At 35.1% G+C, this 24,900-nt stretch overlaps 6 protein-coding genes across 9 annotated transcripts; 3 read left to right on the forward strand and 3 right to left on the reverse strand.

The window, feature by feature from the left end:
- Positions 1-2,120: 2,120 nt before the first annotated feature.
- Positions 2,121-3,025, forward strand: LOC149925093 (coenzyme Q-binding protein COQ10 homolog A, mitochondrial). The gene is made up of 4 exons (XM_090159776.1): positions 2,121-2,309; positions 2,371-2,563; positions 2,645-2,746; positions 2,807-3,025. Exons 1-4 carry the CDS (start codon positions 2,182-2,184, stop codon positions 2,963-2,965), a joined length of 582 nt encoding a protein of 193 aa, XP_090015902.1. The 5' UTR covers positions 2,121-2,181; the 3' UTR covers positions 2,966-3,025.
- Positions 3,026-3,073: 48 nt separating this feature from the next.
- On the reverse strand, positions 3,074-5,929 carry Hsp60A (Heat shock protein 60A). The gene is made up of 11 exons (XM_090159775.1): positions 5,767-5,929; positions 5,491-5,659; positions 5,180-5,432; positions 4,941-5,119; positions 4,783-4,876; positions 4,550-4,718; positions 4,262-4,469; positions 4,060-4,197; positions 3,813-3,987; positions 3,568-3,746; positions 3,074-3,504 (listed from the first exon to the last, which is right to left on the reverse strand). Exons 2-11 carry the CDS (start codon positions 5,656-5,658, stop codon positions 3,343-3,345), a joined length of 1,725 nt encoding a protein of 574 aa, XP_090015901.1. The 5' UTR covers position 5,659; positions 5,767-5,929; the 3' UTR covers positions 3,074-3,342.
- Positions 5,930-6,455: 526 nt separating this feature from the next.
- LOC149925095 (10 kDa heat shock protein, mitochondrial-like) lies at positions 6,456-7,623 on the forward strand. Its single transcript, XM_090160438.1, has 4 exons — positions 6,456-6,611; positions 6,773-6,937; positions 7,001-7,090; positions 7,424-7,623. Exons 1-4 carry the CDS (start codon positions 6,609-6,611, stop codon positions 7,472-7,474), a joined length of 309 nt encoding a protein of 102 aa, XP_090016564.1. The 5' UTR covers positions 6,456-6,608; the 3' UTR covers positions 7,475-7,623.
- Positions 7,624-8,251: 628 nt separating this feature from the next.
- On the reverse strand, positions 8,252-12,848 carry kdn (citrate synthase). The gene is made up of 9 exons (XM_090161542.1): positions 12,642-12,848; positions 11,843-11,899; positions 11,257-11,364; positions 10,407-10,604; positions 10,154-10,342; positions 9,833-10,032; positions 9,533-9,764; positions 9,266-9,475; positions 8,252-8,997 (listed from the first exon to the last, which is right to left on the reverse strand). Exons 1-9 carry the CDS (start codon positions 12,687-12,689, stop codon positions 8,833-8,835), a joined length of 1,407 nt encoding a protein of 468 aa, XP_090017668.1. The 5' UTR covers positions 12,690-12,848; the 3' UTR covers positions 8,252-8,832.
- Positions 12,849-12,995: 147 nt separating this feature from the next.
- On the forward strand, positions 12,996-18,424 carry LOC149925097 (secernin-3). 2 transcript variants are annotated; one of them, XM_090161544.1, is made up of 8 exons: positions 12,996-13,637; positions 15,066-15,153; positions 15,219-15,318; positions 15,611-15,807; positions 16,200-16,406; positions 16,501-16,595; positions 16,975-17,142; positions 17,489-18,424. In XM_090161544.1, exons 1-8 carry the CDS (start codon positions 13,482-13,484, stop codon positions 17,735-17,737), a joined length of 1,260 nt encoding a protein of 419 aa, XP_090017670.1. In that variant the 5' UTR covers positions 12,996-13,481; the 3' UTR covers positions 17,738-18,424. The 2 variants fall into 2 exon arrangements, with proteins under 2 accessions (XP_090017670.1, XP_090017669.1); XM_090161543.1 differs by lacking the exon at positions 16,501-16,595 and adding an exon at positions 16,801-16,898 and having other exon boundaries at positions 12,997-13,637.
- A 103-nt stretch (positions 18,425-18,527) lies between these two features.
- On the reverse strand, positions 18,528-24,631 carry LOC149925098 (S1 RNA-binding domain-containing protein 1-like). 3 transcript variants are annotated; one of them, XM_090160680.1, is made up of 19 exons: positions 24,465-24,631; positions 24,193-24,399; positions 23,964-24,128; positions 23,677-23,888; positions 23,495-23,612; positions 23,178-23,422; positions 22,952-23,108; positions 22,686-22,891; positions 22,469-22,626; positions 21,818-21,917; positions 21,655-21,762; positions 20,372-20,463; positions 20,120-20,309; positions 19,885-20,061; positions 19,718-19,825; positions 19,579-19,664; positions 19,427-19,525; positions 19,115-19,366; positions 18,528-19,053 (listed from the first exon to the last, which is right to left on the reverse strand). In XM_090160680.1, the coding sequence occupies exons 2-19, from the start codon at positions 24,301-24,303 to the stop codon at positions 18,671-18,673; spliced, it is 2,967 nt and encodes a 988-aa protein (XP_090016806.1). In that variant the 5' UTR covers positions 24,304-24,399; positions 24,465-24,631; the 3' UTR covers positions 18,528-18,670. The 3 variants fall into 3 exon arrangements, with proteins under 3 accessions (XP_090016806.1, XP_090016807.1, XP_090016808.1); XM_090160681.1 differs by having other exon boundaries at positions 24,193-24,286; positions 24,465-24,628; XM_090160682.1 differs by lacking the exons at positions 24,193-24,399; positions 24,465-24,631 and having other exon boundaries at positions 23,677-23,883; positions 23,964-24,107.
- Positions 24,632-24,900: the final 269 nt, after the last annotated feature.

The following is a 24,900-nucleotide window of genomic DNA, read 5'->3' on the forward strand; positions in this document are numbered from 1 at the left end:
TTTAACGGTTTGTTCGGCCTTGGTAAGTTGGTTCTATAAAATGAAGATCAAATATTCACAACACCCTTGGAAATAACTCTCTTTTTCGTCGCTAGAGTAAGGTAAAACGTAGGCCCCTACCAAAAACGCAATGCATGCTGGGAGGGCTTAGGCCGAATTGATGGGGGAAGAGACTCAATGCTACAGATATGGGAATTTCCCCTCCAGTCAACTTCTCTACTCCAAGGTGCCGTCTCCTCAAAAATGACGAGAAAACGTTATCATATGACCCGTGGCGCCATCCATTATATTTGAAAAAAAAAAATTGCCGGAAAACGCGTCTTATTTGAACGATCCACTGAGATATAGACGGCGCCACGGGTAGAATTATAAAGTTTTCTCGTCATTTGGGCAGCCTTGGAACAAGCAAGGATACTTCAGTTTCCTTGCTTGGAACATGGGCCAAATAATGATAAATCCAGGACATGACTCTATGCGAAAAACCCGTCCAATAGCGCAAACTCCCGACCACTATTGCCCCCTATTGGGAAAAACGCGCGATCGCGGACCTACGTCATTTTGGGGGCATATTTTTTAGGGGCAGTTTTCAAAAATAATACACGTGGTCGTCGTAGTAAATATCCCGGAATATTTATTCACAGTTATCATATATAGTGTGGTTATAAATGTAAGTACCTATTTTTATACGTACTAAGTTCATAATTAGTATAATATATATAATTATATAATACTTTCCTATTATAGTTAAAATTAATCTAAAACTGAGAGGCCAATATGGCAGGATTTTTGAATAACAACCGCCACTTATTTCCGAATTCCGACTTAGTTAACACTAGATGGCGTTCGGGAAACCGGAAATTTCTGCTTGATTTTGCTCCCAATTTTTTTTTTTATTTGCTCCTTTTCCCCACCTACTAAAATGGCCGCCTGTTACTTTTGGTGGACGACTGATTTAGTACGTGTGAAGGTACCAGAGTCATGTCCTGGATTTATCATTATTTGGCCCATGCTTGGAACAAAGATAATTTAAACTCGTACCCTAGATTCGAATACTGAGAGCTTTCCCATTGACGGTTTTGTTACGAAGCGTTTACCCTTTTCCGGCACGTGACCTCAGACAAATCTGGCTCCATCGGTTTAGAAGTTAGATTATGTTGGTAACATTAACTTTACACGTATTCAAAATAGTTAACTTTATTTTACGAGTACCACCAGAATAGTACAATATAGTACTATCTCACCTAAGACTACTACCAGAGCCTACCGTACTCGGGGGAAAGCGAGACTAGAGGATTGAGGGTTTGAGGCCAGAGGGGGGTTAGACAGTTCGACTCGTTCAAGGGATGCGAGCGAAGGGACTCTACATAAAACCTCGACGTGCGGCCCCGGCGGCAGTAAGAGGAGTTGCTGTACATAGAAATCCAGTGAATAGGGAAATAAAAATTGATATAAACCTTTAATTAATAGGTCATCTCCTATTATTTGGAATTATTAAACTGGTCACCTTCTGTTTTTTTTGTTATTATTTCGAATTAATAAACTGGACACGGTGACCAGTGACCCCCCAAATTTTGAATAAATAAACTGGTCTGAACAATTAATTAAATGGTCTTTGACCAACTGACCACCGTTATTTCCAAGGCTGCTTTATATACGTTTCCTATACGGGACTTACGAGAGCCTTTCTGTGGGCGCCGTCATAAGATGTCGGCACGCCTTTTTCATTGGCTGACATTCCTTGTCGGTGCATCGAAGCCGGTAGCTTCCACAACACTAGCCTCCAAAAAGGGGGCGGTTACCTCGTAAATCACGTATCAGGGTGGGAAATAAGGATTTTTTTGAAAGTGGACAGGTGACCAGTGACCCCCTGGCCTAGAATAAATAAACTGGACCATAACCAGACAGTGCACATCGTTTTCTACATTAGAATAGCGTGTTTTAACTTTCAACCGTTTTTAATAGGGTTAATTCCAGTTATTTCCAAGGCTGCATTTGGGAGCAGACGGCAGTATTCTTATTTTTTAAAAACTTGTTTCGCGAAATACTGAAATCCGACGTTTTGATTGGACCTCTATATTAATATTCCCAACTCAATGATTCTGCCTTTTAGTTTTTCCCAACTCCATTTTTGTTGCCCTTTAAACCTTAACCAACCAAGGCCTAATAATAGTAGTCACAAAAATGTTAGTAAGAAAATTACCCTCTCTTTTTTTAAGACCAAATGTATTAACCAGCCAATATCGATCTTTTCTAAATTTCACACCTTCAGCATCTAAAAAGAAAGAATACGCTGAGAGAAGGATTTTGGGGTGAGGTTATATAATAAAAAGATTAAGTTTTTTAAATTTTTTTAAGACATTGATACCATAGTTATTCAATGGATCAGTTCTACGAGGTGGTTGCCGGCGTGGAACATTATCAAGAATTTTTACCATGGTGTAAAAAATCCACAGTAACTGTAAAACGCCCTGACTATTTAAAGGCTGATATTGTTATTGGGTTCCCACCATTAAGAGAGAGATACACTTCCGTGGTAACGTTAGTTAAACCAAATTTAGTTAAAGTACGTTTCAAGTAACTATTTATCCGCAATTATAAAATAATAATGGTTTAAAATTTAATACTTTCATATTCTCTAAAATAGGCCTGTTGTACTGATGGTAGATTATTTAACCATCTTGAAACTACGTGGCATTTTTCACCTGGCCTTCATAATAATCCTAAATCATGTACATTAAATTTCAAGGTAAATATACAGAGATTATGGAATTATAGACAATTCTGAATATGAATTATTCCTTATCAGATTTCTTTTGAGTTTCGCTCAAAATTGCATTCGCAGCTCTCTGGTGTTTTCTTTGATGAAGTAGTAAGGCAGATGGTCAAAGCCTTTTTAACAAGAGCTCAAACAATTTATGGCCCCCAGTCATTAACATCGCCAAAATTTATACCCCACAGTTCTTAGCTTTGAAATTCTTGATACTGCTGTACATATATAAATATTTAAATTAGAAAATAAATTGCGTGAAAGTTATAATTTTATACTGTTTATCTTTCATTTACTTTTTCAAAATACGAAGAAACAAAATTTATTTTCTATACAAATTCACAACTAGACAATTATACTAAAAAAATTAAACAATCATTCGCGATGAAGTGAGAGCTAAATGAAATCAGAAAAACAAAATGAATTATAAAAGTAACAATTTCTAGTGGAATAATGATGATTGGCATTTTTTTCCTTGCTTTCAAAAAAAACCAACTATGTTTGATAGACATTCTTAAGTGACCAAAGAACATCCTTCAAATGTTTTCGGATTGCGATTGTGGCTAACAATTGAACTACATGCCCATTCCACCCATACCGCCCATTCCTCCCATACCACCCATGCCTCCCATTCCAGCAGCTGCTTTATCTTCTTGAGGTAATTCTACAATAACAGCCTCAGCTGTTGTTAACAAGGAAGCTACACCAGCGGCATCTAATAATGCAGTTCTTACGACCTTCAAAAAAAATTTAAATTTAAAATGCATAATTAAAAAAAATTATAATAATTGTAATTATACTTTAGTAGGATCTATGATTCCAGTTTCAATCATTTTAACGTATTTGTCATTCATGGCATCATAGCCCATATCGTCTTTCCCATCTATTACTTTTTGAACTACTACGGCAGCATCTACTCCAGCGTTTGTCGCAATTTGCATACAAGGCATTTTAAGTGCTTTTTTTACTATCTCAATGCCTAAACATGATCAATTGAGATTTTTAGTACATAAATAATACTCTTAATTATTTATATTTTTTTTACCTGTTTTCTGGTCTTCATTAGCTGCTTTTAGGCTGTCTAAAGCTTTTAAGCATCTAATAAGGGCAGTTCCTCCTCCCGCAACTATACCTTCTTCAACAGCCGCACGAGTCGCATTTAAAGCATCATTTACTCTGTCTTTCTTCTCATTAACTTCAACCTCACTCGATCCACCAACCTACAGATAAAATTTTAATAGTATTTAGAGCATTTTTTACGCTAACTTTAAAATAGGAAATTTAATCTGTACTTTTAATAAAGCAACTCCACTAGCGAGTCGAGCTAATCGTTCACCGAGTTTTTCCTTTTCATATTCAGAGTTAGTAAGTTCAATTTCATCCCTAATTTGTTCAACTCTGCGGTCAATATGTTCTTTTTGACCTTTACCCTAAAAATTTACGAAAAAAGTATGTTATTTATATATATTCACACAAAATTTTCTAAAAATATACTTTTAAGAGAAGAGTATCATCTTTGGTAATAGTAACTTCTCCAACTTGGCCAAGATCACTCAATTGAATATCTTCTAATTTTACTAAATTTGCTTCATCACCAAACACAATTCCTCCAGTTGAGATGGCCATGTCATTTAATGTACTTTTGCGGTTATCTCCAAAACCAGGGGCTTTAACAGCTACAACTTGTAAACCAACTTTTAACCTAAACAAACAATGGAATTAACTTACCAAATTGCTAGAAATAACCTTGAAATTTCAAAAAAATAATAATATTTTCAATACCTATTTAAAACTAGAGTACTTAAAGCTTCACCATCAACATCTTCCGCAATAATGACTAAAGGTTTTCTATGAGAGTTGGCCAATTCTAATGCCGGGATGATAGTTTGAACATTTGAGATTTTCTTCTCGCTAAAGAGAACTAAGGCATCTTGATATTCTACTTTGGCTCCTTAAAATTGAATAAAAAATATTATGGGTTGAAAATTAAAATGTTTTTCTCACAAATGTTTTACCTTTGGCAGTATTTATAAAATAAGGAGAGATGTAACCACGATCAAATTTCATTCCTTCAATAACTTCTAATTCATCAAGTAACGTTTTTCCATCCTAATTTAAAGAAATCGATACATTAATATAAACTCTGAAGGAATATAAATACAAATCTAATTACTTTAACAGTAATGACACCATCCCGTCCAACTTTTTTCATGGCATCAGAAATAAGCCCGCCTATTTCTTTATCACCATTTGCTGATATTGTGGCTACCTGAGCAATTTCTTCGGGGGTGGTTACTGGTTTGGAAAGACTTTTAAGGTGGTCTACAGTTTTTTCAACAGCCATCATAACTCCTAATAAGAATATGATTAGAAATATTTGAAATAAAGCACATACTTAAGTTGAATAAATACCTCTTCTAATTTCAACAGGATTAGCTCCTTTGCTAATTTTTTCGAATCCTTCCTTTGCAATTGCTCGGGCAAGAACTGTGGCAGTTGTCGTACCATCACCTGCTTCTTCATTTGTGTTGTTAGCTACATCTTGAACCAGTTTAGCTCCAATGTTTTGGAACTTATCTTTCAATTCAATTCCTTTAGCTACTGTTACACCATCTTTGGTGATTTTTGGAGACCCCCACGATTGTTCTAATATAACATTTCTTCCCTGTGATTATATTTAATATCAATAAAAAGAACCACTTGACATAAGACTGAGTAAGTACCTTTGGACCCATAGTAACTGCAACTGCATCAGCCAAAATATCAACTCCTTGAAGCATGAGAGCCCGTACCTCGGGACCAAACTTAATATCTTTAGCATAATGTCTACGTAATGCGGAATTTAAATTCTTCGAGACTGTGTTTCGTAATACTCTTTGTAGCCGCAACATTCTTAAAATGAAAATGAAAATTAATCGTGTTGCAATACAGGCAAGCAGGGAAGAAGACAACCTCCCTTCCCAAACGTTAAGCCTTAGTCGTTTAAAAATAAAAAATACCTGAATTATTTATAGATTAACAATATTAAATGTTTAAACAAAGGATTATTAGATTGAAATGATGATTCAGACTTGAAATTCTTTAAATTTTGTCAAGGTTAAATGTTATAAAACAGCTAAAATAACGATCGCCTCCACGCACTACACACGATGCCGAATGATAAAGGTTCTAAGACTGGTTGATAAAAGCTAAAAGCCGGCAGGGGATTTTTCTAGAAAGCACATGGTCCCCTCAACAATCGTTTAGATTGCATAATTCTTAGGCCCCGAACTATCATAAAATAAACTAAATTGAGTATTTTTATGCATAAAAGCAAAATATTAAAGCTTATAATGATAATTCGTAATAATGATTTGGAAATTTACAAATTAGCTTAAATTTTCACTTAATTCGCCTTTAAAGTACCACTTCAATTTAAATAAAATTGTTTAAGCCAGTTACAGGGCCTCAGATTTTCTAGAAAGTACGATAGTTTCTAAAAAAAACTACTTTTTTCGTGTTATTGGTCAAAGTAACATAACTATATGCAAATAATGGTGTGTAGATAATAATTTGTAACTCTTAATATTGCTTACTTGCAATTTCAATGTACAAAAAATTCAATATACTATAAAATTAAATAAAATGTGGAATAGTCCTAGGTCCACGTGGTTCTAAAAAGAAGCGATTTTGTAACGCGCATGTCCCTTTAAACACCGCCCGTTTCTCCCCTCCCATGAGGCTTGAGTGCGGACTGCCGAATGCCATGCTGAGTTCGGAGGTCTTTGATAGCTAAAGCAACCAGTACTAGGTTTTTGGGGTCCCGAGGTTTTCATCGATAACTCTTGAAAAATTGGTCGAAATGGTAAAAAAATTAATTTTCTTAAGATAACTGTTACATTGGGTTTAGTATTGAGAAATAATACGTTATATATCATTACATATTTGATTCTTGGTTTGGGCTTCCCTATGCACATTTTTTATCTAAATAGGTGGAAATTTTCTAAAATTTTAATATTTTTTTAGGCTGGAAACATAGGAAAACGTTTAATACCTTTGCTAGATCGCATTTTAGTAGAACGTTTCATACCAGAAACAAGAACTAAGGGTGGTATCATGCTTCCAGAAAAATCAGCAAATAAAGTTCAAAGCGCCACTGTTGTAGCAGTTGGACCAGGAGCTAGATCAGAAGTCAGTAATTCATAAGTAAGAGTATCTTGTGAAAATGGTTTGCTGAAAATTCTCTTATTTTAGAAAGGAGAAATCATTCCTACAACAGTCAAAGAAGGAGATAAAGTGTTACTACCAGAATATGGCGGAACTAAAGTTGAAATAGGAGATAAAGTACTGCCTCTTGTGAGCTAGGTTTCTAAAGACGCTTGAAATCCGAAAAAAAGTTGAGCTTTTGCTTGATGGCACTACATCAAGTTGGGCGCAAGCTCTTCATTTTTCAGTTTACAAGTGCCTTTAGGAACTTAGCCTAATACCCTATTTAGACGAGGCTAATAAAACTGGGTTCAGTAAACCAAAGTTAAATTTTTATAGCACATTTCAGTATAGCTAAATAAGCTCTGGTTTCAAAAACGGGATCTAAACCCGGGTTTATAAGCCTCGTCTGTAAGGAGTATTAGGGTTTTTCTCTTAATTACATTTAATAATCTACTTTTTTTGTTCAAGGAATATTTCTTATTCAGAGATGGCGATATTCTTGGTAAATGGAGCAGCTAAAGAAAACACTAGAAATCAATTAAATTCATTTTCACAACTTTTAGATATAATTGTGTTAAAGAAACTAGGGCTGTAAACATTTCAAAATGACGTTTATAAACTTGATTGTATTCATGTTCATTTTTCAATAAAATAATTTCATTAAGCTATTCCATAAGTTTATTATTGTAGGAAATTTGTTATATAATTACTGCCCAATTGTTTTGTGTGTAACTACACAAATTTATTTTTAAAATTCAAAACTTGAGTTTTATAATTTACATGATTGTCACAGCTTTAAGAGTTAAAACTTTTTTCTACCCATGGTAGAAGCCAATTAAATTAAAAGCTCAATATTTTAAATACTTCACTGATATCCAGTTGGAGGTTACAGGGTTGCCTGTTTTTTCACAATCAAATTGCTTGACTTGTTTTGTGTCAGGATTTTGTATTCTTTAACCAATATTTTAGTAGTTTCCTATTTACCACCACCAGGAATTCCAGATACCTTGGCAAACCTGGGTTAATTAAGCTGAAACGCAATAGGAAAAAATTCCACAGAAAATGTTCCATGCACATGATGCAATCAACAGCCAACTGTCTAATTCTTAAAACCTCTATATTACCCCTAAAAACTACAATTTCAAACTTACAACAGCAACTGCTAAGAATTTACGATAACCAGCGCGTCTAAAACCCTCCTTACGTTTTATAAAACCTTGTCTAAAGATACCAATAAATTTTTCTGTAACAAAATAAGCTATTTGTGTAGTGTTCAGAAATAAATGAAACCCAAAGTCAAGTCAGGACATTTTTTCATTAAGTTAACCATTCATGAAAGACAGTCACCCTACAAATGATGAAATACCCTAAAACATTTTTTTCAGATCCCTGCATTTCCTAATAGCCAATTAAGCACCAGTTCTACCCCCTTCCAGAAAAACTAAGAAAAATAACTCAATCCTGTATATCTAGACAGATAAGACAAACACTGTGAACCAAATGACATCACTAATTAACAATGTACTTACATCACGCAGAAACGATATTTTGTACATCTTTTTTTAAACCTTTGTTATTTTGTACACACTCTATATTGCTTTTAAATATTTTAAACTGCACGCCCTAAATACATTTCAACTATTTCCTTAAATAAAGTTTTATCGCTATCGATGAATGAATGAATACAATGGTGCTTTTTCCTTAAAAGTTATTCCCTTTTGAGTTTCTCGATAAATTAGAGAAGAAAAAATGACAGCCCTAAATACATTTAAAGTTCATGTACAAAGAAGGGGGGATCGGCAAGGCTTTAAAACTATAACAGCGTCGGTGAAAGGTGAGTTTTTTAGCTTCGCTGTTTTTCTTCAAAATATGACTATTTAAATAGCTCCGACAAGTTTCTGCAATCCTTCAGTTGTCATGGATTTTGGTCGTTCAATGGGTAGACCTAAAGCCCTATCCCAAACTAAAGAAGCCATGACACCTAAGGCACGGGAAACTCCAAAGAGAACCGTGTAGTACTGCATTTCTTTCATTCCATAATGCTGAAAACAAAGAATAATTTCAATATTTACCATAGATTCACAGCCTCATAAAGAAGAGTAACCATGCCAGCAGAAGGTTGTCTCAAATGATGCATATGGTTTAACGAACCATTTCTATTTTATCTGTGATAGCAATCACTCCTCAACTAGTCTTTTGTTTGAAAAACGTATACTCTATTAACCTTGATGAATACGCCAATGGTTTAGAAGCAAAGTAGCATGTTTACTCTTAGAAATTAAATCCTGCAAATATTTATAATATTCTTACATATAAAATGACGCCACTGTGAGCATCAACATTGGGCCATGGGTTCTTGACTTTGCCCAACTCTAAAAGAATGGGTGGGACGACGTTGTATATCGTAGAAACCAATTTGAAAAGAGGGTCGTTGGGTAAATGTTCTAAACAAAATTCTCGTTGCGCAGTGTAACGCGGATCAGTCTTCCTTAATACTGCATGACCATATCCAGGCACCACCTAATATTACGAACATTTTATAACATTCATTAAAACAAAAAATAAAGATAAATTTACCTGTCCTGACTTCAAAGTTTTCCAGACAAAATCCTTTAATTTAGCTTCAGAGGTATCACCTCCCAGCTCTTTCATGATTTTCGATAACCAAACTAAAACTTCCTGGTTAGCCAGACCATGGAGAGGTCCTGCTAAACCATTTAATCCTGCTGCGAATGAAAGGTATGGGTCGGAAAGAGCGCTTCCGACTAGATGAACAGTGTGAGCACTGACGTTTCCGCCTTCATGATCGCTGCGAAAATAAAATGTTCATGTTGAGGAAAAATTAAAATAAATTCCTCATCCTTTAAACTGAAATACCTGTGAATAGTGAGGTATAGCCTCATAAGTTCAGTAAATTGGGGATTGTCATATCCCAACATTGTAGTAAAATTATCAGACCAGTCTTTGTTGCTATCAATAGCTCCAATACTGCTACCATCACGATATAAATTACGATAAATTGTGGCTGCAATTGTAGGTAGCTTGGCGATTAAATTCATAGCATCGTCAAAAGTGTACTAAAGAAATATAAAAATTATTGTTGTCAGTACGAAAATATACAGTTGGGTAAATAAATCTTAAGACCATTTCAATTACGCAAAAATGGTCTAATATGTCTTAAGCCCACAAGTTATTTACCTCCCAATAAAGGGCCTTTTTGGCTCCATCTGAGTAAGCCTTTGCAAACTTGCTTTCAGTGTTGAGAGCTGTAACTGCTGCGCTAAATTGGGACATAGGGTGCAAGTTTGACGGGAAGTTATTCAACATGGTTACAACATGAGAGGGAAGGTCAGCGTGTTTCGCCCATTCCTTGGATACGAATTTAACCTACATTAACAAGATTTATAAATAAAACACCAAAATTAAATTTTATTTATAAGAATATATGAACCTGTTCTTCAGTCGGAACATCTCCGGTTAAGAGCAACCAAAAAAGACCCTCTGGCAGTGGTTCTTTGCCACCAGGCACTTTAGGTAATAGCTGTCTGCATTCGGGAATGGTATGATTTCTAAACCTAATTCCTTCTTCAGGATCTAAATATGATGTTTCTGTTACCAATCCCTTAATGCCACGCATACCACCATAAACCTACATAAATTAAAAATATTTTGAATTTAGTTGAGATTGCTAAGCTGAAAAGAAAATACTAAATTACTGCGGTTTTCTATATTTATATTAAATTAAATCCATTATCAGGTGTACGATTCAGAGCCAGAATCCTCACCTTATTTTAAAATTTAACTTAAAGATTTTCCTTAAAAATAATTTATTTGAACAGCGGACTTTTATAATTTAATAGGGAGGGAGCGAGCGACTTGTTTAAAACGTTTAAAAAATGTCTTTGATTGTCAACTGTAAAAGATGGCATTTACTGTATGTACCTGTATGGTGATTAATAATAGGTTACCAAGTTCAGCCATACATAAATAGATATTTATATTTTTTCCTAAGAATAAGCCTACAAATACCAACATTGATTTATCAATATACAATAATAACGGTATGATTGTTACATAGTACACTATCTAATAACTGTGATAATAGAAAACGCTTATAAACCCCCAATAGCTACATAACTGTTGAAGAAGACATTTTTGGAGGTCAGCCAGAATATCTCCAAGCACCCCCCTCCCCCTCCTACAGAAAAAGATATGGCTAAAAATAAATTGTTAGGAGCCAAGCCTCTTTTCTCTAACCAATAAAAATGAAGATTAAGTACTGTAATAATTTCAATGCATACCTGATCAACATTAACTTCTCCAATCACTTTACTGCCATACACCTCTCTGAAAGATTTAACAGATTTTTGATGTTCCACCACTTTTTTGGCCAAAACTGATTTTAAATCCTAGAAGTTAGAAGTTAATATTATAAGCAATGAAACTAAATAAACCACCACTTGCACGTGATTATTATTAATTTATTTAATTAAATCTGTAATCGCATCCAATTTAAATATTTCTATTTTTAATACAAAAATCTGTAATCTAAAAACTTATCGCGTAGTAAGCACTAGAGCAGACTTTGATAACACTTATCTAAAAAAATGTGGGACCATCGCATTGACACATTTTAAGAGTGCTAACCTATCCGCCTACACGTGAAAAACTAATGACTATAGATAAAATGAATAAAATAACATTCATGCATTTTTATTTTATATGGTGTGATTGCTTTATTAATTGTCATGTGATTATGTAGTTTTATATGATGATATAGAACGTGCAAGCGATAAGTCTAAAATTAACTTAAAAAATATACAGATTAATACTTCAAAATAATGAAACAACTTTAATATTTGGAAGATAATCAAACAGTGAACTTACAGAAGAACTAGAATCAGATTTATTCCTGGTGGTAACAGTCAAGACTGGACTTGTTTTCTTAAAAAAAAGAGAAAAACCTTAAATAGCAATACTAATGCCTTTTTAAGCTAATAAAATGGAAATAAAAGCGTAAGCATTATTTGAATTATACAGGTGTGACATTCAGTGACTTAGCACTAAGAAACCTAACGGTTTTAGAAACTATTATAAAAATCTACAAGTACACTTTGTAAAATACATGTTTTTCAATACTATATTATTTAAAAAATAAAAATTTGCCTCATTTAAATATTGACAAATCAGAGTTACACATTAAGGAGGTGACCCTTACCTGATTTAGTACTTTCTTTACAATTTTTTATTCGACAAATTCTTATAATTGACTTGAATATAACATATGTAAGTTTGCACTATGAATATGTTCCCAATTTAATGCTTAACATGAGTACACTGAGCATTTTATCAACATTTAAAATAAAATTTGACCTTGAGCTAAGCTAAAAAACAAAACAAAAAAAAGATGATTTGTCCAATACCGTCAATTAAGAAATTATTTTATCTAGAAGTAACCCTGTAATATCTATGCATACAACTGTACACCCAACAATAAAACGAAAAGGAAACATTTCAGTAAAATTCGAAATGTCGGTCAAGGATTGAATTAGGCTAGCCAATTCAGTTACTTTCCGTCCCCATCAAGGCTTATTATCCGCGTAGCTCAACCAAGGCCCAAAACCCAAAATCCGCACGTAAAGATACAATAACGTTTAAATACCTTAAATAACATCGAAAAACTTACTTGAATTTGAGACGCAAAACGAACAGTCAAAGCCCGTGTTAAAGCCATTTTAATGAATTTATATTAAATCTTGATCTTTCCGACTTTCCTTCTCACGCTCAAATCTTGCGACCTCCCCGACCGAAGGACTTTGTGAAAGCGGAGGGAAGGATGGAAGAATTTTGTTGCAGAAGCTTCGAAAACTTCCACGCTATTCGTTGAAAACCGGAACCCGGCGTTATTTTGCAAGCCGCTTACCACTTGGAGCGTCAAGTACGGTTGCCATTAAAAGATCATACGGTCCAGCCATCTATCAGATAATTTTTTCATTACTAAGTAACGATAAGAAATTATCTTTAGGGATTACGAGTGAATTGCTTCCTTTTATTCGTGCAAAATTTTATCTATATTGAAGATTATATCTAAAATAGATGCTACTATAGTAAACATATTATATATAAATTTAATCGAATGAAATATCAAAAAAGCGCCTTTTCGTAATACGCCGCTCTTCTAACACAATCAATAACGTCCCCGTTATAGCAAAGGGCCGACGGTGCTACGTAATCTTCAAAGTGCTCTTTAAGGAATTAAATTTTAATACAACGATTTCAACTTTGTTCATAAGAAAAGACGCGTTTTCTCTCGCACTCCCCATTTTCTCGATATTATTGGGATCGTGAAAACCGTAAAACGACATAGTCAGTCGCTGTATCTTCGTCATTGGGCTCTGATCTCCTTTTGGGCGTAGGCGGAGAACCCGACTTAACATCTCGCTTGAAACATCTTAAGAGGTGTTAATTAAGACTGACAGAACTTTGCGATTCTTGATTATTTAAATCGGTCACTAATTAAAATAAAATGAATCCGCAATCTTGCGATACGTTCGTGGTTTTGTCTCCCGGAACTGCAAAAAGTAACATTGTTTTCGGCAAAAATTCGGACAGGCCATCCGGCGAAGTTCAGGAAGTGGTTTATTATCCCGCATCCGATTACCACAATGGAGAGAAATTAAAAGTAAAATATAAACTATAATATTAATAATATTCACTTGGAATGACAAATGTTGTAAGACGTAACACCAGAAGTATATAGAATCGCGTTTTACATTGGGACGTTACTCCTTGAAAGAGCATCTAATTTCTGCATCCTAGCTGTAGCTACCGGGGTTAGTGACGGATAAAGTTTTAATTTTAAGAAAGATAATAAAGGAACTCAGGTAAGAAGAGTTGAGAATGATTATTTTTTTATGGTATTAGAATCTTCAGCATCATTCTGACAGTTCAGAAGCAGTGTATTAGGAATTTTTTTATTTTAATAATGGCGGATGTATGAAAATGTACGTTAAGATAATTTGTGATGTAAGTAGTATGGATGGGATACATCTTGCTTAATAGTTAGGATAGAATTATAAAACGTATTGGACTTTATTTAAAATTTTAGCCTAAATCACCTCTGAAATACTGCTGCTTCTTAACCCAAAAGGGTTACAATATTTTCCGCTCCCTCCTATGGCTTTTGACATTTTCTGCGCTGAATAGTGGATCGTTGCAGATGCCATCCCTAAAGAACGCGCTGGAGGTTATATTCCCTTTAAGATAATGTAAAATTCGATATACTTCGTACGTCGCAAGCCTTAAAACTATTTTAGCCCTTTCCCGCTGGCGGCCAGATTGGTTAGTTGATCGTCAAAAAAGAATTATAAAACGAGAGAGACACTGGTGTATTTTTCTCAACGGACCTTGACTAACCTCGCCAAGGCTTGGCGAAAGAGATGGGAATTTACCTAAAAAAGTGCTTAGATAGAGCGTACATGAATTTGTCTAAGCTGTCGACAGCTTTTTTAGCTATAACGGGGCAGTCCTTACTGTTGTAATGGAGAACAGATAAGGAGTCGTGCTATAAAACAATTTCAAGGCGACACCATAGATATATTTATGGGCAGTGGCGTAAATAAGGCCCCCCGCAGTGCAGGGGGTCACAGGGATTCAGGGCCCCCTAAATTCCTGTCAAATAATATGCTAGGTACCGACTAAAACCCCGAAAAGAGTTTCGCTGGGGAAGCTTAAGGTGTCTTAGCTACGCCACTGGGCGACACCGTGATGCCAGTGGTAGAATGGGGGCTGACAAAAAGGCGAATTACACCGGGTCTTTTTGGCGCGTGAGCATTCCAGTATTGTAAAGAGTGGCTTGAACATGCGTTATCATACGCGAAAAAAAGAGCCGGTGTCGACCCCTTCAGCTGCCTTTAAATATGGCATCTCCCCCATTCTCGCTGGCATCACGTTATTGCATTAAAATAGTTAACATTAACTCCCTATTTACTTGATTAGAGCTAGAGTTGAGATCAGTTTCTGAGTAGTCCAAAGAAAAGCGCCATTATACATTCCAAGTGTATACATATATAACTTCTCGTTAATAACGATATTGTAATTTCTTTCTTAGTGCACGTACATTGAAATTGATCAGGTCTCTCGAACACACGCGGTTATTTTATCCAAGCCAGCGTGGATGTGGGGTGCAGAAATGGGTGGTAATTAAATGATTTAGGGTGTTAAAAACTATCTTCAAAATTTAATACTATCTTGTGTGTTGTAGCTAATGAACATGGAGTATGCATTGGAAACGAAGCCGTATGGACTAAGTTAAATGGACCCCACGATGGCGACGAAAAGCTTTTGGGCATGGATTTACTTAGGTGAATGTAAACCGAAATTTTACTCCTCGGCAAACACTATTGCCTGGCTTGGTTTCAATAAACCTCAATAAGCCACGTAGATGGAAACGTGAGAACTGCTGGATTTATCGTCCGCGTTATTTATAATCCCTCGAAGGTAGTATATAATAAACCTCTGGTTCAAGCTTGTTAGACGCTTTTTTGCCGCTTGTTACACCTTATCATCACCATTTGTGGTGAAAATTGAAACAAAAATTTATCAAATCGACTAGAATAGTATAAAATCAACAATAAAATAATATTTATTTTATAGGCTAGGATTAGAAAGGGGAGAAACAGCTAAAGAGGCTTTGGAAATAATTACGAAATTGCTGGAAGAACATGGCCAAGGGGGTCCCTGTTCTGATACAATGGACATGACTTATCACAACAGTTTTCTAATCGTAGACCAAACTGAAGCCTGGGTTCTAGAAACTGCGAATGAAATTTGGGCTGCTGAACAGATTACAAGTATTAAATTACTCCGAATAGACCGAGGGAAAGTGATTTCGGGAGATTAGGTGTATATATAAGTCAATGATATTACGCCATAATTATGTTACAGAAAGCTATTCGTCTTCAGCGAAAAAAATATAAACCCCATCCAAGTGAGCTGACCCATTACGCCTACGAAGCCGGGATGTGAAAAGCTCTCGGTAAAATATTTGCATGAGAAAAATAGGAAGTGGCTTTCTTAGTCGAAAATATTATGGACTTATGGTGCACTTCATTTTATTATTGTTACCTAAGCAGAATTTCTGATCATCTAAAATGCTCGACATCACTTCACACCCTCTCATTTCACCTAAAACAATTATATATCATAAATATAATTAAAATATAAACCTGTTATTTCCAAATAGGTGGTTATAGAAATATCTCCAACTGCTTATCAATAGGAACGAAAATAGATTTACATAGCTCTAACTTACACGAATACGCCAAATCTAACGGTTTATGGGACGCGAGTCAAGGAGATTTGGATTTCGCCAAGGTCTACGGTGACGACATGGGCGACGATGGGAGATATTCTTGCGGAAAAGAACTGCTTAGGAAACTATCAGAATCAGGTCTTTCCCGATTTAAAACTCTTCTCTTTGTCGTTTTAATGTTTTACGTTCTTTTTTGTTGTTGGGCATGCTTTTGTTTCCTTATTTTATACAGGTCAATTTAAAGAGAAAGATATGTTTCGCGTTCTCCGTGACAAAGATAGTGGAATTTGCATGTGCAATGGTGGATTTCGTTCCACCGGCAGTCAGGTATATTGAACCAGGACTTCCTACTGTAGGAAGTCTATTTTATTTTACGCGTAACTACTACTACTAACTGCTTTTTGCATTGGGAGTCCTGGTTTAAGTAAAAGTAACATGCAAATTAAACTAGGAGGGGTGTATCTTTTCTTCTTTCGCTTTGTTTGTCTTCACTAACGTCCCCAATGCAAAGCCCGAATATATATATTTCTAGGGGATTTCGAACTTAGTTCAATGCTAAGCGTGTTGAGGGATAGCGACAGTGGTATTTGTAGAGGGAAAGATCACGAAAGACCCACCGCGTCTAGTCAGGTACCAGAATATACACAATAACCAGGACTTCCTCTAGATTAAAGGTCATTTCTAATAAAAAATATTGGGGTTTCAGGTTTCAGTTCTAAGTCCTAAGGACTCTTCAAGGCCGGCGTGTCACTGGTTTACAGGAACACCCGATCCTCTCCATTCGGTTTTTAAACCTTTCATTTTTAGCCCCAATGTGCGAATTTCGCGACATATAATTTCCCCCACGTTTCCAGATGAGGAAGACCCAGCCAAGGTTATTTTGTAATTTGATATTCTGTCAAATCTGAAGTTGATAAATTAATAGAGACAAGCTCCAGGTCACTAACGAAATGAAAGCACCACGGAGTACTAATTCAACCGTAGTTTAAAAACTTTATCGCGCAACGATCATGGTAACTTAAGCTGCTACTATTAACAGTTTAAGCATCGATTTACTGGACATAAACGTGTAGCGTCTAGGAATGCTTATTTTATCAGCAAGTCAAAATGTGTAGAAAACCTACGCGGCGTCAGGTTAAGCTTGTTTCTATTGGTGTCATATCCACTTTGGATTAATCAAAATTGACAATATAATTTAAAACTTTGGTTTCAAATTTCAGATCACGCCTAGATTTAAGAGCAAAGTGGATCGAAGGCACAATCTTTACAAACATCACGAAAAGGCGTACAATATTATGAAAAAAAATAATGAGGAGGGGGAAAATTTGAGGGCAACTATGAATAAATTAGAGGCAACTTGTATTCAGGATGTGGAAAATTTCCTAGATTCTTTCAAAGACGACCACACCAAGGAAGTTGAAGATTTGTTTAAGGACGTTGTGGAAACCGAGATTAAATTTTACAAATAAGGTCCTCAAATTGAATGGAAAATGAAAACATTCCAAATCTTGTGTCAAAAATAATAGTTCCCACCCACGTTAATAACTTAATATAGTTGGCAATCTGTGTTTCGAGTTATTTAGATCTATTTTAGAAACTATAATAGAAACTCAACTTAATTGTTCAAAATATGGTAATAACACCATTAAAACCAATTACGAGTATTAGTTCCATTAAAATAAGAGTTGAGTTGATATTTTGGCATTGCTGATATTAAAATTAAACGCATTCTACCTGGAATAAAGATAACTTAAGTTATTTCCAATGCCCACTGTAAGTCACTGACAACTATTCACAGATATTACCATATTTAAGTAATTACCCACTACTTGTATATAAAATAGCCATTTTATAATGCTCCTGCGTCATTCGTAATAATAACATAGCATAAAGGATGCTCAAAATCAAAGTTTAATTTTCACTGGTGCAGATCCCCCTTTAAAAAACCTTTTAAACTGCTCATAAAGTCAAACTTGCCTTTAACTAGAATACTGCAATTCTGAGAATTTCATTCCATTAGCAGAAATTTAAAATATAGAGCGCAAAGCTTTAAATCACAAGATCTATTAAATAGGGGTGAAACTACTTCACAAGCTGCCTTTTTTTCAACTTGTGTCAAAATATTTTAAATTAATAAATCCCTTCCCAGTGTATTTGATTCTTAAATATTTGTCATTTTCAGCTGAATAAAAGTTACAAGTCCAAAAGTAATATTTATTAAATAGATAAAAATTAGGAACTTTATGAAACTTTGGCAGTATATCTTTTTATAAAGATGTGACGAATTATTAGTTATCAAACAAAATTGAAAAAGCGATAAAAATTTTTAACGACATGTACAACTTTTACATGAAAAATATTTAAACTTTAGAGACAGGCATTTATTTAACACTTCCTCCCTCTTAATGAGCTAATCCAAGAGATATCCTATTCTTTAAATACTCAATTTCCAAAATTGATACTCTTACTTTGTCTCCCGGCTGTAATTGAGCACCATACATCTTTGAATTATGTAAAAGTGCGTCTTTTCCCATTCCAATGTTTATGAAGGCACCAAAGTTGACAACATTCTTAACAACTCCATTCAACACTTGGCCAATGTACAGGTTTGCATCTGATACACTTTTCTCTTTCTTGTATCCAAACCGTGATGAACCTGCATTGGAATTATTTGATGTCGAAGTGGCATTTTGATTATAGGAACCATTTCTAGCCACTTCTTGTTTATCGGAACTTAAACTGCTTGGCACAGATTTAAATTCTTCATTGCTCAGTTGTATTAGCCCTGTTGAAGATAGTAATAGATTTAATAAAATATTCAGCCTTTTTTTTTACATACACTTTACCTTTGGACAACAATTTCAAGCCAATTCTTTTCTTGATAATATCCAGATTAACTATTTCAACTTCAACACGATCATTAAGTTGCAAAACTTGGCCTCTCATATTTGATTTATGTATTAGACCACTGCAGCCGACACCAACATCGACAAATGCCCCGAAAGTTGTGTTATTTTGCACCCGACCAGTTAATTTTTGGCCAGTTTTAAGGTCTTCAAACCTAATAATTCCGGTTTTAAACAAAGGCTGGCCCATTTCTAACGAAAAAATTAGCAATATATAAATGCAAAAGAGAAAGAAATGTCATTTCTTTATACCTGATCTAATATCATAAGTAACAGACTGTTTCAAAGCATCGCCAATTAGTTGCATTGTGGTGGGTGGAATAGCTAAAATTTCAGCTAAGCTGTCGATACCTATAATTTAAAAAAATTAGTTTTGAGGCCTCTGATTTAGTTATAATTCGTACTATGCTTTTTCAAGTAGTCATCAACTTTCTTAATGGTGCTTTCGGTGCCAATATCTTCCAATTTAATGTCTAATATATTAAGAAACCTGAAGAAACTGAAGTTAGTTTTACTAAAACATGAAATATAGCATTTTCATACGTTGTTGCTGCTTTGTACGATTCTGGATGAATGACTGTCATATCCAGGGGATTAAAGGAATCTTCAGTGTCAGTTTTCATTTTCTTCTTCTTTTCTTCGATTTTGGCACTGACAAGACAAATGTTGTTTATAAAAGTGGCAATCTTATAAATTAAAATAAAATTTACACAAAGAGATCTTGAGCGGTTTGTGGTATGATTTTAACAAAACCAGCACATTGCTCAAATGTCTTTGGCCCCAGTCCTTTGACTTTCATCAATTGCTGGCGATTTTTAAAAAAACCATTTTGTTCACGCCATTTGATAATACTTTTAGCCCTAGACGGTGTTAATCCAGCAACTTTCCTGCGAAAAAAAACACTTTTTACATTGTAAAAAAAAAAAAAAACATTACAAAAATTACCTTAGAATCAGTTCTGATGAAACATTGAGATCTGCTCCTACAAAACTGACACACTCAATCATTACTTCATCTAGGGCTGTTTTTAACATTGATTCCGGTAAATCATGCTGATATTGGCCAACTCCTAAATGCTTGGGGTCAATTTTGACATATTCTAATAGAGGATCTTGAAGTCTGCGTGCCAATCCAGCTAGAAAAAGAATAGCAAGGAAACGTTTGAAACAAATAACATTATTTAAAAAAAACACATACCTGCGCTTCTTCTATTTGGATCTAAAAGGGGCATTTCTGCCTCTGCCTCTTTGGTTACACTGTATATTGAAACACCACTTTCATCAACGATACTACCACAAGCGGAAAAACAGAATGAATATCAAATCTGAGATTTTAAAATAACGCCAGTAAAAATATTACCATAAGTTTATAATTATATGCCACATAAGTGTGCCAGTTCACTACCTTTCATGTGTTACATTTTTTTAGGTGAAAGACCACACATTTTTTGTGTTCATCACACAAAGTACCAAGAGATTGGCCAAGGTGTATAACTACCCTCAGTGCCGTAGCTAGGCGGACGCCTTGGACCCGTGGGGGTTATTGGGCGCCAAAATATAATTTTTCTGTTATATTGGGGGCCTATGGGCAGGGCGGCCGCCTCGGGAGCGTGAGGGTCATTGGGCGCCAAAATATAATTTTTCTGATATATTATTCGATTACATTGGGGGCCTGCGGGCAGGGAGACCGCATCGGTCGCGTGGGGGTTATTGGGCGCCAAAATATAATTTTTCTGTTATATTGGGGGACTGCGGGCAGGGCAGCCGCCTCGGGAGCGTGAGGGTCATTGGGCATCAAAATGTAATTTTTCTGATATATTATTCTATTATATTGGGGGCCTGCGGGCAGGGCGGCCGCCTCAGGAGCGTGAGGGTCATTGGGCGCCAAAATATAATTTTTCTGATATATTATTCTATTAGATTGGGGGGACTGCGGGCAGTGAGGCCGCATCGGTCGCGTGGGGGTTATTGGGCGCCAAAATATAATTTTTCTGATTATACTATTCTATTATATTGGGGGCCTGCGGGCAGGGAGGCCGCATCGGTCGCGTGGGGGTTATTGGGCGCCAAAATATAATTTTTCTGATATATTATTCTATTATATTGGGGGCCTATGGGCAGGGCGGCCGCCTCGGGAGCGCGAGGGTCATTGGGAGCCAAAATATAATTTCAACAAACTGACAGACTTATGCAACAAAACTATAGCAGGGTTGCCATAATATTTTCAAATTCAAATTCCTTGACTATTCCTGGTTTTTAAGAGACTTACCCTGGCTTTTTAAAGCCAAAATTAGACAATTTTTAGCTTTATATTTTACTTTTATCAGAAGTTTATAAATTGAAATCAACCTACATTTCAGTACAAAAGTATTGTTGCAACATTAAAAAAATAAATAATAATCATAGAATTTGTCAGATAACCGGAGTAAAATTACCTTAAAAAAGAGTCAAGATAAAATTGGCAACCCTGTATAAAATTACCAATAATGAACTTTCAAAGGTTTAAAATAGTCTTCTTTTATCAGTTTTGAGAGAAATTCCTCAGTTTCTCTACAAGCTTTCCCATTTCCTAAAGCGATAGTTTCAACGCTGAAATAAATAAAATTACTTTTTTTGGAGACGTAGAAAAAAATTAAATACCTACCCATAAGTCAATAAAGTTTCTTTAAGGGACCAAGCTTGATTAGAATATTTTCTTGATTTGTCTCCATGAAGATAAAGAACATCTGTGAATAACACTTCTCCTAAAATTAAATTATACTTGTTATTAGTACAAATTCAGTAACATAGCTAAATAACTTTGTACTAGGCATGTGCGAGTACTTGATTTCTTTCGAGTACTTGGCTCAATGCTTGAAAAGCCTTAGCTTTTAAAAATGGCGGGAAAAGCTACTAAAAAAATTCCCTTCAGTCCCGCCTTAACCATAAGTTGCATAATGTAGGGTGCCCTAGCTGTTTATTGTCAGTTGTTTGGCGATTCATCAGTCCACTATTTTCTTGTTGCAATCACTTGTATGGCCAGTTTTTAATTTAGACTTCACAAATATGGCGTCCAATAAACGTAAAAGCTCTGGCAGTAAATATTATTTTAATGAAGAAATAGTAGAACCTAGTGATAGAGCTAACCCTAATCATTCGAGTACTAGAAACCCCCTTTTTAAGCTAAGCCTAATTATTCGAGTACTTGAACCCACTTTTTAAGCTAAGACTAAAAGCTCGATAGCGCGATAAAATTTTATACTCGAAGCTTGGCTCGAAACCCAAAAATCAAGGCTTGCACATGCCTACTTTGTACCTTTAGACGAAACAACTGCGCATTTACACCCATGGCTGAAACCGGGATCCACACCAAGGACTGTTTTTCCTCTAACCGGAGGAGTTAACAGAAGCTGTTTTAAATTGGCGCAGAAAACTTTCACAGATTCCTTTTCTGCCTTTTTAGTTAAGTCGGATCTGTGTAAAATGTAAATTTAAGAATAAAAGAAATACCAAAATACACAACTAAATCATACCGAACGTGGCGACAGATTAAAGGTTCAATAAGCCTCTGGTAAGAATCTTGTAGCGTGTCATGAAACAACTTTTGCATAACAGGCACGTTGTAGTTGTGGGGGAATGTTGACCAGCATAAATTTATTATATCATCTTTGATACGATTCGATACCACTATTTTAACAGATAAAATCTTTTGTTTTTCGCCTCTATTCAGAGCTAAAATCTACAGAAAACACAAATTAAGATATTTGAATTCTTTTTATTTTTGGAAAAGTAAGCTTACCTGATGAGAGTCAACATTTGATATGGAACTTTTAAAATTAAAGTAATTTTCAAATTTAAAGCTATTTGTGGAAGTACCGTCTGTTTCTGCTTTTTTATCTTCTTTCTCAGCTGTGGCACTTTTATTAGCTGTAATTTCTATCATTCGACTCTTATAACTGTAAATACAAATTAATAATTGTATTGGCAGCTATGAAACATTATAATTTTTTCTTTGAGAGACTTACAACTGTTTGATAAAGTTGAGTACTTTCTGGTCTTTGGAAATGACATCAGCCATGATGCGTTGCCAGCCTAAACACACTTTTTCCGGTGTATCCAAATCTTTGATAGATTTATTTATAAAATTTGACGGGTTAAACTCCATAGGACCAGCTTGATTAAATAGAATTTTGAGTGCTGATGGTTCCAACCCTAACTGTCTTGCTTTTTCCGCAAGAGATTTCTTGCTGCCTGGTTTGAAGGGCGAGTACTCAAAAATTAAAAAAAGATTAAATTATAGCGGGACCATAAAATTATCATTAAAAACTAAGGTGGAATTTACCAAGTGTTCAACTTCAGTTAACGTTGTAGCATTGGATAATGCTCTAGCTAAAGGACCATCTAATTTGTTTTCTTTGGATAATGTTTTGGCAATAGTTTCCACTTTTTTCTTCACAACTCTACAGAAATTTAAAAAGTTATAAAGACTTGAAACTTGCAATTGTTCGTTCAAAATAAACTTACTTAACAGTACTATACACTTCTAGAACTTCTCTTAATTTTTCAGCATCTAAACCTCCTGTCATTTCAGTCCTATAACGGGCAATAAATGGAATAGTGCAGTCTAGATCAAATAGCTTAAGGACATTGGATGCAATATTTTTGCGAATATTGGCTTGTTCTGAAACAACATCTTCCAGGGCCCAAAGTCTAGAGTTATCCAATAAAGCACTAATCTAAAGACATTAAAAGATATTACTTTACTTTAAAAAACTCGCATTAAACCTGGATAAATAAGAAATATAGCTCACATCCTCATCACCACTTATCTCTTCACAGCTGTTGACACTACCAGAGCTTGGAAAATTGAAGCTTGAAGTACCAACAGGGGAATATTTTTGTTCATTCTTAAAGTTATCAATGACAGCAACGTTGCTATAACTATCCGAATCCTCATCTTTAATTTCTATAACTTCCTAAGAAGTTCGTACCATCATAAAAAACCATTCCCTGTTTTTCTAATGAAATATTAAATAATACCTGTTTGATTCTTTTTTTAGGTTTTGAATTTTCATCTATGGGGCCTTTGGCTAAGGGTCTTTTTCGTTTAGATTCCATATCTTCACTGTTGGCACTGAAACAGCAGCCCATAATTATACATTACTTGTGTTAAAAAGGATAATGACTTGAAAACGAAATATAGTTCTAGTTCGTGTAAAGAAGGTTTTAATGGCATGACACAGTTAACTTTGGAAAAAAATAATAATAAAATTATTAAACCAAACAAACAAACCAAATCATGAAGGACAAACCTAAAAGCGCGCTTTCTTCGTATTTCATTGAAGCACGGCCAGCTGTCTGCTGCTCTGCATTCGAGTTAGCGATTAGTGAGCGGGTCTAAGTTGACCGTGTTAAAGAGCAACCCAATTTGTTTATGGACCAAAATTTCAAGGGACCGTTTATAAAATATCTTACGTGGGAAAAGCATATGTAACATAATTATTCATAAGTATGCCACTGTACCTTTATTCCTTTCAAAAATCTTCACTAACTGTTTGTTTCACCACGAACCAGTAAAAAGGTGGACTTGAGTCACACTATTGGCTAGTAACATAGCCAATGGAAAACCTCGAAATTGAGAAGGAAATTTTTGCGTCGCAATAGTCAGCCCAATTATTCTGCAAAGAAAGACTCCAACCTTGTAGATGCGCAAGAAAAGCTCAACCTGAATTTCAACTATTTTTTCCA

This window comes from Leiobunum rupestre, chromosome 10, assembly GCF_980474605.1.
Source record: "Leiobunum rupestre chromosome 10, qqLeiRupe1.1.hap1, whole genome shotgun sequence".
In the NCBI taxonomy this organism is placed as follows: domain Eukaryota; kingdom Metazoa; phylum Arthropoda; class Arachnida; order Opiliones; family Sclerosomatidae; genus Leiobunum; species Leiobunum rupestre.

Excerpts from the sequence above, each read along its gene's own strand:
- LOC149925093 (XM_090159776.1), top strand. The coding sequence starts at position 2,182 with ATGTTAGTAAGAAAATTACCCTCTCTTTTTTTAAGACCAAATGTATTA. Across the intron at positions 2,310-2,370 it reads GCTGAGAGAAGGATTTTGGG|TTATTCAATGGATCAGTTCT; the intron begins GTGAGGTTATAT and ends TTGATACCATAG. Across the intron at positions 2,564-2,644 it reads TTAAACCAAATTTAGTTAAA|GCCTGTTGTACTGATGGTAG; the intron begins GTACGTTTCAAG and ends TCTCTAAAATAG.
- Hsp60A (XM_090159775.1), bottom strand. The coding sequence starts at position 5,658 with ATGTTGCGGCTACAAAGAGTATTACGAAACACAGTCTCGAAGAATTTA. Across the intron at positions 5,433-5,490 it reads CAGTTACTATGGGTCCAAAG|GGAAGAAATGTTATATTAGA; the intron begins GTACTTACTCAG and ends ATATAATCACAG. Across the intron at positions 5,120-5,179 it reads TCCTGTTGAAATTAGAAGAG|GAGTTATGATGGCTGTTGAA; the intron begins GTATTTATTCAA and ends TATTCTTATTAG.
- LOC149925095 (XM_090160438.1), top strand. Across the intron at positions 6,938-7,000 it reads GACCAGGAGCTAGATCAGAA|AAAGGAGAAATCATTCCTAC; the intron begins GTCAGTAATTCA and ends CTCTTATTTTAG. Across the intron at positions 7,091-7,423 it reads AAGTTGAAATAGGAGATAAA|GAATATTTCTTATTCAGAGA; the intron begins GTACTGCCTCTT and ends TTTTTGTTCAAG.
- kdn (XM_090161542.1), bottom strand. The coding sequence starts at position 12,689 with ATGGCTTTAACACGGGCTTTGACTGTTCGTTTTGCGTCTCAAATTCAA. Across the intron at positions 10,033-10,153 it reads AAAAGGCCCTTTATTGGGAG|TACACTTTTGACGATGCTAT; the intron begins GTAAATAACTTG and ends ATATTTCTTTAG. Across the intron at positions 9,476-9,532 it reads AAACTTTGAAGTCAGGACAG|GTGGTGCCTGGATATGGTCA; the intron begins GTAAATTTATCT and ends TCGTAATATTAG.
- LOC149925097 (XM_090161543.1), top strand. The coding sequence starts at position 13,482 with ATGAATCCGCAATCTTGCGATACGTTCGTGGTTTTGTCTCCCGGAACT. Across the intron at positions 15,154-15,218 it reads GTGGGGTGCAGAAATGGGTG|CTAATGAACATGGAGTATGC; the intron begins GTAATTAAATGA and ends TGTGTGTTGTAG. Across the intron at positions 15,319-15,610 it reads TTGGGCATGGATTTACTTAG|GCTAGGATTAGAAAGGGGAG; the intron begins GTGAATGTAAAC and ends TTTATTTTATAG.
- LOC149925098 (XM_090160680.1), bottom strand. The coding sequence starts at position 24,303 with ATGGGCTGCTGTTTCAGTGCCAACAGTGAAGATATGGAATCTAAACGA. Across the intron at positions 20,062-20,119 it reads TCATCAGAACTGATTCTAAG|GAAAGTTGCTGGATTAACAC; the intron begins GTAATTTTTGTA and ends TTTTTTTCGCAG. Across the intron at positions 19,054-19,114 it reads CTTGAAATTGTTGTCCAAAG|GGCTAATACAACTGAGCAAT; the intron begins GTAAAGTGTATG and ends TATCTTCAACAG.